Source organism: Doryrhamphus excisus, linkage group LG1 (assembly GCF_037039965.1).
Source record: "Doryrhamphus excisus strain RoL-2023G ecotype Guam linkage group LG1, RoL_Dexc_Guam_v1.1, whole genome shotgun sequence".
In the NCBI taxonomy this organism is placed as follows: Eukaryota; Metazoa; Chordata; class Actinopteri; order Syngnathiformes; family Syngnathidae; genus Doryrhamphus; species Doryrhamphus excisus.
In genome coordinates, this window is record NC_136357.1 from 17678119 (window position 1) to 17693028 (window position 14910).

The 14910-nt window shown below is 39.1% G+C and overlaps 1 protein-coding gene across 2 annotated transcripts in view; it reads left to right on the forward strand.

The window, feature by feature from the left end:
• Nucleotides 1-14583, forward strand: part of fbln1 (fibulin 1) — a 47972-nt gene extending 33389 nt beyond the window's left edge. For both annotated transcript variants that reach the window (XM_058075375.2, XM_078791697.1), the window contains exon 17: nucleotides 13782-14583. In XM_058075375.2, the coding sequence (XP_057931358.2) occupies nucleotides 13782-13921 (140 nt within the window). In that variant the 3' untranslated portion in view covers nucleotides 13922-14583. The remainder of the gene's footprint in view (nucleotides 1-13781) is intronic.
• Nucleotides 14584-14910: the final 327 nt, after the last annotated feature.

The window sequence follows — 14910 nt, forward strand, 5'->3', positions numbered from 1 at the left end:
GTTGCTACTTTCCTAGTTCCTCGTCATCCATCACTGCGTTGGGATGACGACCCTGACATCTGTACAAACACAAAAACCCTTCAGCGTTTCGAAACACTTCCCGACACCCATGACGACCACGGCTTGGAGTCTATGGCTCAGAATCCCCGCCAGGTAAACACAAGCCTGATCCACCTAGGATAGGTCACCAGTATCCGAAGCCTGGAACTCATTTTTCTGGCTCATTTGCATATTCTAAAAACTTCTTCAAAAACTTCCCAACTAATCTTTCTGCAAGGCAGAAGTGAATTTAATTGTAAATGTTTCCAATTATGGGCGACACGGTGGGCGAGTGGTTAGCACGCAGACCTCACAGCTAGGAGACCAGGGTTCAACTCCACCCTCGGCCATCTCTGTGTGGAGTTTGCATGTTCTCCCCGTGCATGCGTGGGTTTTCTCCGGGTACTCCGGTTTCCTCCCACATTCCAAAAACATGCTAGGTTTGCTTCTAAAATACATTTTAGAAGCAAAAAGTCCTAGTTTAGTTATTCCAAAAGCTGTAAATACTGTAATATGAGAAACAAACAATAACAAAATACTGTTTTAATTTTTGGAAAAGTGGGTCAGAGGTTGGCCTGAAAGTACTATTTTATTCTAGTACAATTCTAATATTTTTCTTGCAAAGTAGTAAAGTAGTATTAGTATCATGAAGTTGAAAAATTAAACACAAAATGTATTTAAAATATTATTTTGTTATAAGAAGATTAAGTGAAAGAATTAATATAAAAACAATTTAAAAATACAATAAAAATAAATTGAAATTTAGCAATAATAGTTATAATTCCACCAAAAATAATAAAAAAGTTATATATTGTACTACATGAAAAATATTATACATAAATGTATTTCCACAAAGTAGGACTGATTATTAATAAATAGAATATTTTTAGTTAGAGCATAAAAATGTCTAAAATGAGTTTTACCATCATTAGAGCCCTGTAGCTATGAAATAACACCCCTATAGTCACTTTGTCCTCATATGACGATGATAAGAGCAAAACAATATTAACAATATTATAATTAACAATAATAATCTCTCATTAGCAGTAGGAAAGTTGTTGTAATATCTTGAATGTTGGTCAATTGCTTAAACCACATTGTGCAACTCTTCCCATTTGGTGTGGAAGTGGTAAGTTTTTGGCTCTTTACTTTATCTTTCTTCCCACTTAGTTTAAAACCTTTACATAAATTTAGAATAAATTGGATGATAACTAGTTGGCTAGCTAGCTTGCTATGCTTAAAGCAGTGGCCATCTTTTCCCTGCAGTGATAACGTAGCCTGCGCATTAGCAATGTGGCGTAAACAAAGAATAATAAGAGTGTAAAGGCGTCTATAGGAGTGTTATGTCATGTCAGTATAGCTCTAATAATGGTATAAAAACATATTTAGAAAGTCATAAACAGGTTTTCTATGTGTTAATACTGAAAATATTTCAGTCATTAACTTTGAACCCAGCTAGGAGACCAGGGTTCAATTCCCACATTCGAAAAACATGCTAGGTTAATTGGCCACTCCAAATTGTCCATAGGTATGAATGTGAGTGTGAATGGTTGTTTGTCTGTATGTGCCCTGTGATTGGCTGGCCACCAGTCCAGGGTGTACCAAAGACAGCCCAAAGACAGCTGGGATAGGCTCCAGCACCCCCTGCCACCCTCGTGGGTAGAAAATGCGGTAGAAAATGAATGAATGAATGTTTCCAATTATGTAACACTATCATGTATTGTATTTCTTGCAATAAGTCTTAATAAGTGCACAATATTTCCTTTATTAATCTTAATAAAGCGCAGTCTCCAGTAGCTGCAGGGCAGCATTGTGAACTTTGAATAAATTCAGTCTGTAATACCAGCTTTTAGTAGCCTATATAAGGCATTGAATTCACATGGAGTATTTAACTTACGTCATTTGCATCAATAACAGCCGTACAGATGGCTGTGTCTTCCAGCACAAAAAAACGCTAACAGCTAACAAGCATCTTGTTGAGTGACGCTGACATGAATGGCTAGGTGATGTGTTCATCTGCCAGATAAATATAGTTTTTCATGTTAGCTGCTACAATAGCAATAGCGCTGTAGCTTGGTTAATACAGAAGTCCGTTATGTAAATTTTGCCTTTTTTGTGAGGGTCAAAATAGGTATTTCCCATGACATCCATTGTCAGCTAGCTCATATTAATAGCTTCATATCACTTATTTGCCAGTCCTGTCTCCTTCTCAATCACATCTCCATATTTGGTGACCCTCGATGTGAGTAATATGCCGACCAACGACGGCGACAACAGTATGTTGCCTTGGCTGTGTGATCCAACATGGCGGTGTAAATTTTGGACGCTACACAAGGCTAAATGTTAGCAAAAATGATTAAGTGCAATTCTGCATATATATTTTTAACAGCTTTGAACATGCATTGTGTTCTACGTCTTTGTGGTGTATTAGAGTGATCTATTGGTGCTCTGTTGTATATGTGTTACTGTATATACTACTACTTCCAGAAGAAGGTGTTGTATACTTGAAGACATATCCTGTTCATATCTCAGTATGTATAGCCAGCCATGAAGGGAGAACACGCCCATTGTGTTCTGCGTTATAATTGGCTGTAGACAGTTGTCAATCAATGTGCCTCATGAACAACTGCTGTGTTTCCTCTTTGCTAAGGTTTGCTACTTTGCGGATTTCACTTATGGGATCTTTTTGGGCTATCTCCTGTGATAAAGGAAGGAACACTGTATATTAAAAAAAGTTTCTTATTAAATTTGTTTATTTTTTTGATAAATCATTAATTTAATAAAAAGTTTCTATTTTCTAAATTTTCTAATTTTCTAAGAACCTGAGGTTCTCCTGTGTTCTAGTAATTAGAACAAAACTACAAGATCAAACTCTTTACAGGAAGTACAGTAAATAACATTTAAATTTTTGCATGATGCAGGAATTTTTTTAATGTGAAAACATCACAACTCTTTTTTGCGCAAGGCTGGAGGTTAATCACAGTTTACCGTTTTGTTGTTTGTTAGCAGGATTACACAAAACTATGACAGCAAATTTGTAGCAGGAAGTACTGATGAAAGGATTATTATTATCCAGGATTATGCAAACTAATTCATTTTCTTTGTGTGACGCAGGGTGTAATTTTGGCGTTCTCTCTTTTGTTTGTTTGTTGGTTATTTATTGTCATTAATGTGTAATTTTTTGTCATCAATCCGTTCCAGAAGGTTCGACGAAATGCAAAAAAAGTACAAAAAACAAGCCAGTTTACCTTGATTTTGGAAAACGACATGATAAAGACTTTGTTATGTGCAGTATTGTACAAACACCGAAGTAAAACATTTGAAAATTTTTTGACAGAATCATAACTGGGGCATACAAAAAAATTTGGTTTGAATGATATGGAAAATGAAATTTCTTACGTGTTTTTGTTTCAGTTGGTTAGTAAATTCTTAACTTGTAATTCTTCGTAACTTATTTTCTTTGTGTGATTTATTGTTTGCCTTTTTCTAGTACAGCATGCAAAGAAGATAATACAGTGGCACAAGGCAGGGGTGACGTACCAGTTAGCATCCCTTCTTAGTTAGTTAGCTCAGTTACGCAAAAAGTATGAAAGTGCTTTCCATGGCGGTATTGAGATGTTGAACCGTTTAAAGTTGTATTTAAATAGAATTTCACTTCAAGCATGAAGTAGCCTGCTAACTAACACGCAAACAAACACATACGACACTTCACGGCCTTGGCAGAGGTCTGACCTGTCAGTGTTTGCGTTTCTTTGCTCATTTATTCCGGTCTGTATATCATTCCCCGCACTGCCAAGATCCCCGGCACACCATCACACTTGGAAACACAAACAGTGTAGGAAAGCATTATTCATACTAACAGTGGATTAGGAACATGTTTGCACAGAGCTCATGATGGGATGATTGACAGTAAGTGGTTAGCCACCCCTGACCTCCCTGGGGGGGCCCCCTGAAATAACTCTGCTGAGGGGCCTCCGTACCTCACAGCGAGGCCAGTAAACCACACAGACACACCTGAGCTCCTCACTAATCCTCCCCTCATCAGGACCAGTTGCTCCAAATTACAGTATAAAAATAGGAACAAACCTCAGGAGCAGAATTAAGCACCAACATATACGTATTAGTTCAATATTATCAATATTGTACAACATTTAGACCAGGGGTCTCAAACACACGGCCCGCGGGCCAAATGTGGCCCGCAGGATACTAGTTTGAGGCCCCCGCCTTGATATGAAAGTTTAATGTTAGTGCGGCCCGCGCAAGTTTGATATGGATGCTGTATGGTATCATGTACCCAGAAAAAATTATTACGTTTGATTAATGTTCATGTTAAAGGTTAAATAACTGTTAATAGTTATCCTCCCTATCCGTGTGGAAGTGGTAAGTTTTTGGCTTTTTAAGTTTAAAGGAAATAACTTGAAGGCTACCGTTTAGGTCGCTAGCTCTCTAGTTTTCGAGTTAGCATGTGTCTCAAGACCCTGCACTTGTGCAATATGTTGTAAATAAAAAGAGAATAAATGTGACTATAGTCGTGTTTTGTCATGTCTACAGGGCTCTAATAATGCTTTGTTCATTTTAATCTGAAAAAAATAATTTGTCTACCCACCAACTATATGTGGTTTCTTAAGTTTTTATTATTTGCCGTTTTATTATTATTATTATTATTATATTTATTCATTACTGATTGATTTCTTTATTCTTGATTTGTTTATTTATTTTTCAACTTATTTTGTGTTGAAAAATAACAATTAAAATATTTGAGAACAGTGGAATGTTTTATCAGAGCTTTTATTGTAGAAAATCGGAACCAAAGCAAAGTTTATTCATTTTTCTGTTTTTAATAAATGCGTTTTTTTTTGGAAAACCTGATGCGGCCCAGTCTCACCCAGACCCTAGCTCCAGTGGCCCCCAGGGAAATTGAGTTTGAGACCCCTGGTTTAGACCTTGCTTGTCACAACATCATTTAAAAAGTACATGTTCCGTAAAGTTTTAATACTAACGTTGAATATCTCATTCCAAATTTGACCAAAATGGGAGTAAAATGAGCCACTATGTTGGATGAAAACTGATGCCAGCATTCCGATACCAGTACACGGATTCCCCTCGTACATTCTGTGTTCCCTCATCGAGTTCATTCTGATTCTGATTCTGAGTTCATCCATCAATCAGAGGTCATGTGGAAGGTCATTTGCAGGGGACAAGCCACCAGTCGGTTTTCATCCTCTTCATCATGCTCAGCAAAGCCAAACGAGAAAGGGGGGGTGGGGGGGGGGTTAGTCATTCCTGGAATGGCTCCTCTTTATGAGTAATTATTTGTAATGGAAGGACTTGTATGTATCATTACTCACACATCACCCGTTTTTTTTTTTTTTTTTAACGCAGGATGCATTTCAAGTTTTGGGAGAGATAATGCACCGTTCTTTTTGTCCACATTCATCAAACCACAGCAAAATTCCCTTCATTTTTGCAACACAAGTGAGAATGTGCATGTGCGGTTGCGGAGAATAAACGTGAAGCAGCCAGTCAGATGAATGGAAATTGAGGGGGGGTGTGGGTGTGGGGGGGGAAGCGGACAGTTTGCCTCTGTGCAGGTAGCCCGGTAACGTCCATCCGCCAGCAGGCGGTGGAATGTGAGCCTCCTGTGTGAGACGCGACCACTTCAGAGCCGCTGGAAATGATGAATAGTCGAGGACAGCGGCGGAGATAAGCAGACGGTGCAGTAACTCAACCCTCTCAGCCGGCTGTCATTTTGGGGATGAATCACGCCGAGGAAGGGTCTGGCCCGCCAGAGAGCGCCAAGCCCATAAGGAAGAACCTGTCCGCCTAAATGGAGATTAGCACCAGGCCCATCCTCCCAACAAGGAAGCCCTTTTATAAACAAGACAAGGCCTCTCTTGGGTGGTCCTCAGCCGTCACGGAGAGATGAAGTGATAGCCGTGCAGATACACGCGTCTCGTCAAGACATCTCCAGGACGTATCCTTCTCAGTAACTCATCAGATGCGTTTTTCTGTCTTAATCCATACCCTCCGTTTATCTTTCTTCTCTGGCACTGGGATTTATATCATCTTCTTGTTTTAGACCAGGGGTCTCAAACTCAATTTACCTGGGGGCCACTGGAGCTAGGGTCTGGGCAAGGCTGGGCCGCATCAGGTTTTCAAACAAAAAAAAAACAAAAACGCATTAAAAACAGAAAAATATACAAACTTTTTCAGTGCTTTGGTTCCGATTTTCTAAAAAAAAAAATTCTGATATAACATTCCACTGTTCTCAAATATCTTAATTTTTATTTTTCTGCACAAAATAAAATGAAAAATAAAGAAAGAAATCAAGAATAAAGAAAATCAATCAGTAATAAATATAATAATAATAATAATAAAACGGCAAACAATAAAAACTTAAGAAACCACATATAGTTGGTGGGTAGACAAATTATTTTTTTCAGATTAAAATGAACAAAGCATTATTAGAGCCCTGTAGACATGACAAAACACGACTATAGTCACATTTATACTCTTTTTATTTACAACATATTGCGCAACTGCAGGGTCTTGAGACACATGCTAACTCAAAAGCTAGAGAGCTAGCGACCTAAACGGTAGCCTTCAAGTTATTTCCTTTAAACTTAAAAAGCCAAAAACTTACCACTTCCACACGGATAGGGAGGATAACTATTAACAGTTATTTAACCTTTAACATGAACATGAATCAAACGTAATAATTTTTTCTGGGTACATGATACCATACAGCATCCATATCAAACTTGCGCGGGCCGCACTGACATTAAACTTTCATATCAAACTAGTGTCCTGCCGGCCGCAATTGTCCCACGGGCCGCGTGTTTGAGACCCCCGATTTAGACAGAAACCCCTCAGTTTGTTCCGTTTACAACAAAGCTGATGATGCTATTATTGTGGCTGTTCCTCATACTTTGGCCCTTAAACTGGTTCACGAAGACATGGACCCAAATATTTCAATTCCATTCGGGTTATTTGCTCAAACGGAAAGAATGTAACCTTTGTATATGCCTCATTCCTAAAGAAAAGGGCCAATCTCGAGGAAAAAGAAAAACTCGAGGTAGTCGGTATCACGTGATGTTGATTTCGGAAAGGTCATTGGGAAAGATTCCATTCGGAAAGAGAAAAACCCCTCATGTAAACGTGGCTAGTGAGCTAAAGAGGTATGCTGTCCATAATTTCATGATTAAATATGGCCTATTATTAGTCCAAAAATATTGAAAAGCAATATATTCGCAGTATTCTGGTCACTAGGCGTCAGTGGTGTGACATTAGATGATCATCACACTGCAGACAGTCAGCCATGGCATAGTCTACGTGAAAAAAGGTCTCCTCCCAATCCTTGTGGAAGTGGTTTGTTTTTTGCTTGGTTGTTTTTCACTTCTTCCTCACTCAGTTTCAAATTCAATCCTGCTTTACAGAACTTCACTTTTCGCTGTCAAGTCTGACACCGATTGTCCGTGATAAACGAGGGATAAGTAAGTGAATTTCTGCAAATAAGCGTTCAAAGTTTATGAATGAAATATTTTCAAAACCTGTTTATAACTTTCTAAATATGTTTTTTATACCATTATTAGAGCTATATTGACATGACATAACACTCCTATAGACGCCTTTACACTCTTATTATTCTTTGTTTACACCACATTGCTAATGCGCAGGCTACAGGGAAAAGATGGCCACTGCTTTAAGCATAGCAAGCTAGCTAGCCAACTAGTTATCATCCAATTTATTCTAAACTTATGTAAAGTTTTGAAACTAAGTGGGAAGAAGGATAAAGTAAGGAGCCAAAAACTTACCACTTCCACACCAAATGGGAAGAGTTTACAGCTTTTGGAATAACTAAACTAGGACTTTTTGCTTCTAAAATGTATTTTTTTCACATAAAATGGCTACCTTTTCTTCTAATATTAAGATAAAAATTGCGATCTTTACTCTTCTAAATATTAACAATTATTTCTTCAATTATAACTTCAATAAAGCAAGCAACTTAAGACAGTTTTCACCTGCTTTCACCACATTGTCTCAAGTCTCTTTCTCACTCCTTTGCGGCTCCTCACTTTTTTTGCTTTTGCAGTGAAAAATTATGATTCATATTTTATCATCTCAGCTGCTCTGGCCCGCGACTGCCAAGAAGTCCAAGAAAAGAAGCGAGCGATTCACTGTTTTGCTACGTGAGTGGTGACGTCACTCCCCCTGTGAGCGCCGGCGGCCAAAAGCGACCCACGGGCCGTTTGAGAGATCTTTAACTCTGACTCACTTTAAATGGAGCTGAAAATACCGTACCGCATACGCCGACCTTTTCGAAAGATCCCGCCTCCTCTTTGGAGTTGTGGTGTTTGCACAGCATGACCTTCTAGCTTGTCCATGTACCCGTGACCGTCCTATAAAAGCCATCCCTGAGGACACCGCTTTGTGCTTTCATCTTGTTTGGAAAGACTGAGATACGAGCCAAAAGGATGGCCTCCGTTGGAGTATTTGCATCCCGGAAACGTGAATACCAGCTGGATGTTCTCCAGTGGTTCCCCCCGCAGTGACCACAAGCAGCGTGTCATTACGCAACAACGCGGTCAAGCCCAAAGCGCACTTTGCATTTGTCTCTGGTGTTAGAGCCGTTCATTGTGGATTTTGTCATACACATCCTCGCCAGCTTGGAGAAACCATAAACGTCATGACCAATGACAAGTGGCTGCTGCTAGCATTTGATCATCTGTACCGCTAACATCACAACCTGTAGTCGTCTTTTTTTTAACAATTTCAAAAGTATCAGAGGTGCCGCAGTCGGGAATTGGGATTCCCACATTTAGCTTTGATGCTTGGAATTCAGACTCTTTAGATAGAAAACAACAGCTACATGTGTGTGCTAAAGTGCTAACATTGCACTCATATTATAAAATATAACAGCAACATCACGCTAGCTTAGCCTACTGACTGCAGAAAAGTAGCTTGGTTGGGGGAGAGCTTGGTTTTAAGATGTGTAGCGAGGCCTGCCTTGAATAGTATGCCTTATTTCCTCATAAAATGACTATTTGATATATATATATTTTTTTTTTTTCTACAAGAAAGTATTCAACCCCCCCCCCCAAAAAAATATTTTTGATGAAGGAAATAACTTGAAATAAAACCCTTTTTTTCTGGAATTACTAGTTAAAATTTTCATGTCCAGGCTGGTTTTAAAATGTGTAGAGAAGCCTGATTATTACAATTTTAAAATTTAATTAAAATTAAAAAATAATTGTAATCTTTTCTTTTTAAATTGGCCGCATGGTGGATGAGGGGTGAGCATATTGGCATTATTTCCAAGTAGAAGTATGCCTTATTTCCTCATAAAATGACTATTTGATATATATATATATTTTTTTTTCTACAAGAAAGTATTCAATCCTCCCTCCCCCCCAAAAAATAATTTTTGATCAAGGAAATAAACTTATTATTAATAATTTTTTTTCCCTGGAATTACTAGTTAAAATGTTCACGTCCAGGCTGATTTTAAAATGTGTAGAGAAGCCTGATTATTACAATTTTAAAATTAAAATTAAATAAAAAAAAAATGTAATCTTTTCTTTTTAAATTGGCCGCATGGTGGATGAGGGGTGAGCATATTGGCATGATGCATGATGATCTGGGTTAGAATCTCTGCATGTGTGGAGTTTGCATGTTCTTTATCTTAACATCGTATTTTTAGAATTACTACTTAATATTTTCATGTCCAGACTGATTTTAAGACGTGTAGCAAAGCCTGATTATTAGAATTTTTAAATAATTATTTCATTGTTATTTTAAAATGTCCTTGATATAGATAAGTGCCCATTTTTGTACAAAATAAATATACAGTCATCCCTCACTTTTTGGGGTTAATTGGTTCCAGACAGTGAAAAGTGAATTTCCTGAAAGTAGGATTCAATATTAAGAAATTTTCACAGGGCAATTTTCTATTTCGAAAGTACATTTTTTTTCTTTTTTCTAAAAAAAAAAATCCTCCACCACCACCGTTGCCATTCCCCGACCTGGGGAAGGGGGCCAATTAAACCACTTCCACACCGAATGGGAGGACAACCTCTTTTTACTCTGTCATGTCGGACATTCCATTGCTGAGTGTGACGGTAATCTAATGTCATGTCTCAATTATGGAACATTACTGACACCAAGTGGCCAGAATACTACATATACCTTTATTTTTCAATATTTTTTTTTACTAATAATATGCCATAGTCAACCACAAAGTAGCGATCATTAATTTTCTTTTTCAAAAGTACATTTTTTTTCTTTTTTCTTTACTTAGCATCATTGGGAATCCTCCACCACCACCGTTGCCATTCCCCGACCTGGGGAAGGGGGCCAATTAAACCACTTCCACAACAAATGGGAGGACAACCTCTTTTTACTCTGTCATGTCGGACATTCCATAGCTGAGTGTGGCGCTAATCTAATGTCATGTCTCAATTATGGAACATTACTGACACCAAGTGGCCAGAATACTACATTTACCTTTATTTTTCAATATCTTTTTACTAATGCCATAGTCAACCACAAAGCAGCGATCATTAATTTTCTATTTCCAAAGTACATTTTTTTTCTTTTTTCTATACTTAGCATCATTGGGAATCCTCCGCCACCACAGTTGCCATTCCCCGACCTGGGGAAGGGGGCCAATTAAACCACTTCCACACCGAATGGGAGGACAATGTCAGATGTCATGTCGGACATTCCATAGCTGAGTGTGGCGCTAATCTAATGTCATGTCTCAATTATGGAACATTACTGACACCAAGTGGCCAGAATACTACATATACTTCTATTTTTCAATATCTTTTTACTAATAATATGCCATAGTCAACCACAAAGCAGCCATCATTAATTTCCTATTTCAAAAGTATTTTTTTTTCTTTTTTCTATACTCAGCATCATTGGGAATCCTCCACCACCACCGTTGCCATTCCCCGACTGCTCATATGTCTGAGAATCATTTTCAGGATTTCAATTAGTGTCTGTTATTGCATGTCAGTGGAGGTTAGCCGTCTTTCGGAATGACGCTGACGCTTTGGAAATAACAAAATCTTCAATCCCGCTCCACTGGCTGCCTCACTGTCACTATGCAACGGCATCCCATAACAGCAAAACACGGGGGCAACCCTGCTATGACTTGGAACCCTTTCCACTCAAATACTTGCAATCACCATGAGAATCATCCGCGTGCCCACATAGCCTAGACGTGATAGAGTGGTAGAGACAGCTCGCTGAAGTTCCGCTGGCTTTTGCCCCCCCCTCGCGTACTTCAAGATGGATCCCTAGAGGAGTGCATGTATCGCGTGACTGCGACTGCTCCCCTCCGTCACACACATGGGACTCATTTACCCGTGCAGGCCGCAGTGATGGTGCCACAAACACCGGGCCCCTTCAGGAAGGGAAGGAGCGAGGCAGGAGAATTAGAGTGCGGTGGGGTTCTGCTGTCGTTTCGTGCCAGTCACGCCGAAATGGGGCGGAAGTGGGGTTGGGTGGATCATCCTTTGCACAGTAGCAAACAATTAGTATCGTTTCTGCCTTATTTCAGTTGTTTTGGACACTTTATGATAAAAAGTCATCTTTTTATGACAACGCCACTAAAGATCCATGGCGTCATGCACTCAAATGCAAACGTTACATGCCACGCTGCACCATATTTATCCACTTCCTGACTTGCAAAATACAAAGGGTTAAAAAATGGCGGCAAAAAATAATAAAATTACCTGAAAAAAACTGAATAAAGTCCTATTTTAAAAGCGTCGTTCTTATTTTTGAAGACATTTTTAACCTGCCTCTTGTGTTAGGGTCGGCACCGACCCGTTTTACATTTTAATGCATAAAAAGAATCACATAACATTTGTTTATTACATCAAGGCTTTTTGACTTTGTCAGGAAACTCTATTTTAACAGAATAAAACAAAAAAAACATTTTTACCACATTTTAAAATGGTGTGGTTGAAATTATGACCACTGTATTGTTAGGGTCGGTTTCGACCCAGTTATAATAATATGACTATAAAATGGAGGGGTATAGTGACAAAAAAAGGCCTACATGCCCACATGGCATCCAATATGATGAATTTACTTCATCATATTTTCTTTCTTTCAATCTTACGAAATTATTGGCTCCATATTGCATTTTTTGTGTGTAATATAATTTTTTTGTGTATAATATAATGTCTTCATAACTGCTTCTTTTTTCAGTTTTTTATTATTATTATATTTTTTTATATTATTTTATGGTTTTTATTATTTTTATGTTATTTATTTTATTTTATATAATATTATTTTTTTATTTTTTTTTACTTCTATTTCCATCCATCTATTTTCTATGCCGCTTATCCTCACTAGGGTTGCGGGTATGCTGGAGCCTATCCCAGCTAATTTTGGGCATGAGGCAGGCCATTGGTAGGGCACATATAGACAAACAACCATTCACACTCACATTCATACCGATGAACAATTTGGAGTCGCTAATTAACCTAGCATGTTTTTGGAATGTGGGAGGAAACCGGAGTACCCGGAGAAAACCCACGCATGCACAGGGGGAACATGCAAACTCCACACGGATGGAGATGCCAAGTAGGGAATCAAACCCAGATCTTCCCGATCTCCTGGCTGTGTGGCCAATATACTAACCACTATTATGTGAATAGAAAAAACAACTGTTTATGTATTAAAATATCCCAATCACAGACACCAGTGCAGATTTGACTAGTTTCATATCATCTACTTCAGAATGTGATAATAAATCCCAAAGAATATGAGCATTAATAGAAAGTCAAGTGGGACAAAGGACGGTTGGAGTGTGATAAAAGGTCATTATGGTGATTGTGTTGTGCTGCCTGAAGGTTACGATCCGATTGCTGCTTAAACAGGCTGGAGTTTAAATGTCAGTCACACTCTGCAGAGAAAATGCTTGCTGACAGTCTGCATAAACACAACCCCCCCTGCCCACCCCACCAATCCACTAAAAAGAGCAACCTGATGAATCCCATAGGCCTTTAATGAAGGGCAAATATTCAATTCGTAACATGTCACTTCATACATTTATATTATACATACATACTACATATATATCTATATATATGGGCGGCACGGCGGTCAAGTGGTTAGCGCGCAGACCTCACAGCTAGGAGACCAGGGTTCAATTCCACCCTCTGCCATCTCTGTGTGGAGTTTGCATGTTCTCCCCGTGCATGCATGGGTGATCACTAAACTCATCATACAGCAACTTAACACTCCCAAGTTATAACTAATAAATATACAAACATATACCAATATATCGGCTGCACGGTGGATGAGTGGTTAGCTCGCAGACCTCAGAGCTAGGACACCCGGGTTCAATTCCACCCTTGGCCATCTCTGTGTGGAGTTTGCATGGAGGTTAATTGGTCACTCCAAATTGTCCATAGGTATAAATGTGAGTGTGAATGGTTGTTTGTCTATATGTGCCCTGTGATTGGCTGGCCACCAGTCCAGGGTGTACCCCGCCTCTCGCCCGAAGACAGCTGGGATAGGCTCCAGCACCCCGCGACCCTCGTGAGGAAAAGCGGTACAAAATGAATTAATGAATGAACATATATATATATGTATATATATATATATATATACGTATATATACGTATATTAGGGTGCATCAAAAAACACAATTATTGAATGTAGGCAAGGGCGGACCTGATCGCAACTGCCTGTCTCTGATCCATTGTCTTTGTCTCGCCTAGGTGTGGTCCGCCAGGTCAAACAGCTGATCGGTCCACTGATGACGGTACTCAAACTGTCCATGCGCAACCTGACCGTCCAGGGCGACTCGGGTCAGAACATCATCAACGTCCACATCCACGTGTCGGAGTTCTGGTTCTGAAAGCCCAAGTCAAAGCACGGTTGACACATTGGCGGCACTACATATTCATGACTTTTGACACTTTCCAAGTTGAAACGTGACCACGCTTTTTTTGGTTTGATGACACGCTCAGCCTGAAAGGCACTTCTTCTGTGTCGTATGTGGCAAAACTGAGCTAAAAAAAAGGAGAATCGTTATGCTTCATAAATAAAACGGGAGTGAGACATCCAGCAGGCCTCATAAAAGGAGTGATAGGCTGTTGATGAGACAGTTGGGTTCAACAGTACTCCCCACATGACATTATATGCTGTCACTTTTTCTATTGATAATGTATTTTTTCCTGTAGAATAAACAATATTTTACATACAATAGTCTATCTATTATTAATTAAGCGTGTTTCCAATCAAATTTCGAGGAAAGTGTAGTAAAAGCTAGCTTAAATTACAATTGCGGATAAAGTATAAAGTGTTGTATTTGGGATGACGTAATTATTGCATTCTTTGTATATTTGGTGTTAATGAGAATTCACTGGTTAGAACATTCGTCCCTCCATGACAGGCTGAAATGAATACGGTCGTTCCTAGCTGATTGACGGTTTTCATACTGTATATCCAATCAATTAGCCAATTACTACATGATGACTATTTGGTGGTTGACAATGGCCTATAATACCATGCTTATTACCAATAAATTACACTATTTCCCAAAATGCTCCCTCTCAGAGAGTGCACAGCTCACCTTCTCCGATTTCAGATTAACGTTTGCAATAAAAGGGACTGTTCAAATCAAATCATAATCAGAGGCCTATATGCAATACCGATACCGGCAGCAGCTCTTGCTTCATTAGGCGTGATATTAAATTACAGCAGGCGTGTCCGAACCTTTTCCACCCAGGGCCAAGGATGCAAGGGCCACTGTCCGTCCACCTGCCCATCGATCCGTCTGTCTGTCCATCCATCCGTCCATCCATCCATCCATCTGTCCATCCATCTTTCTATCCGTCCAGCCAT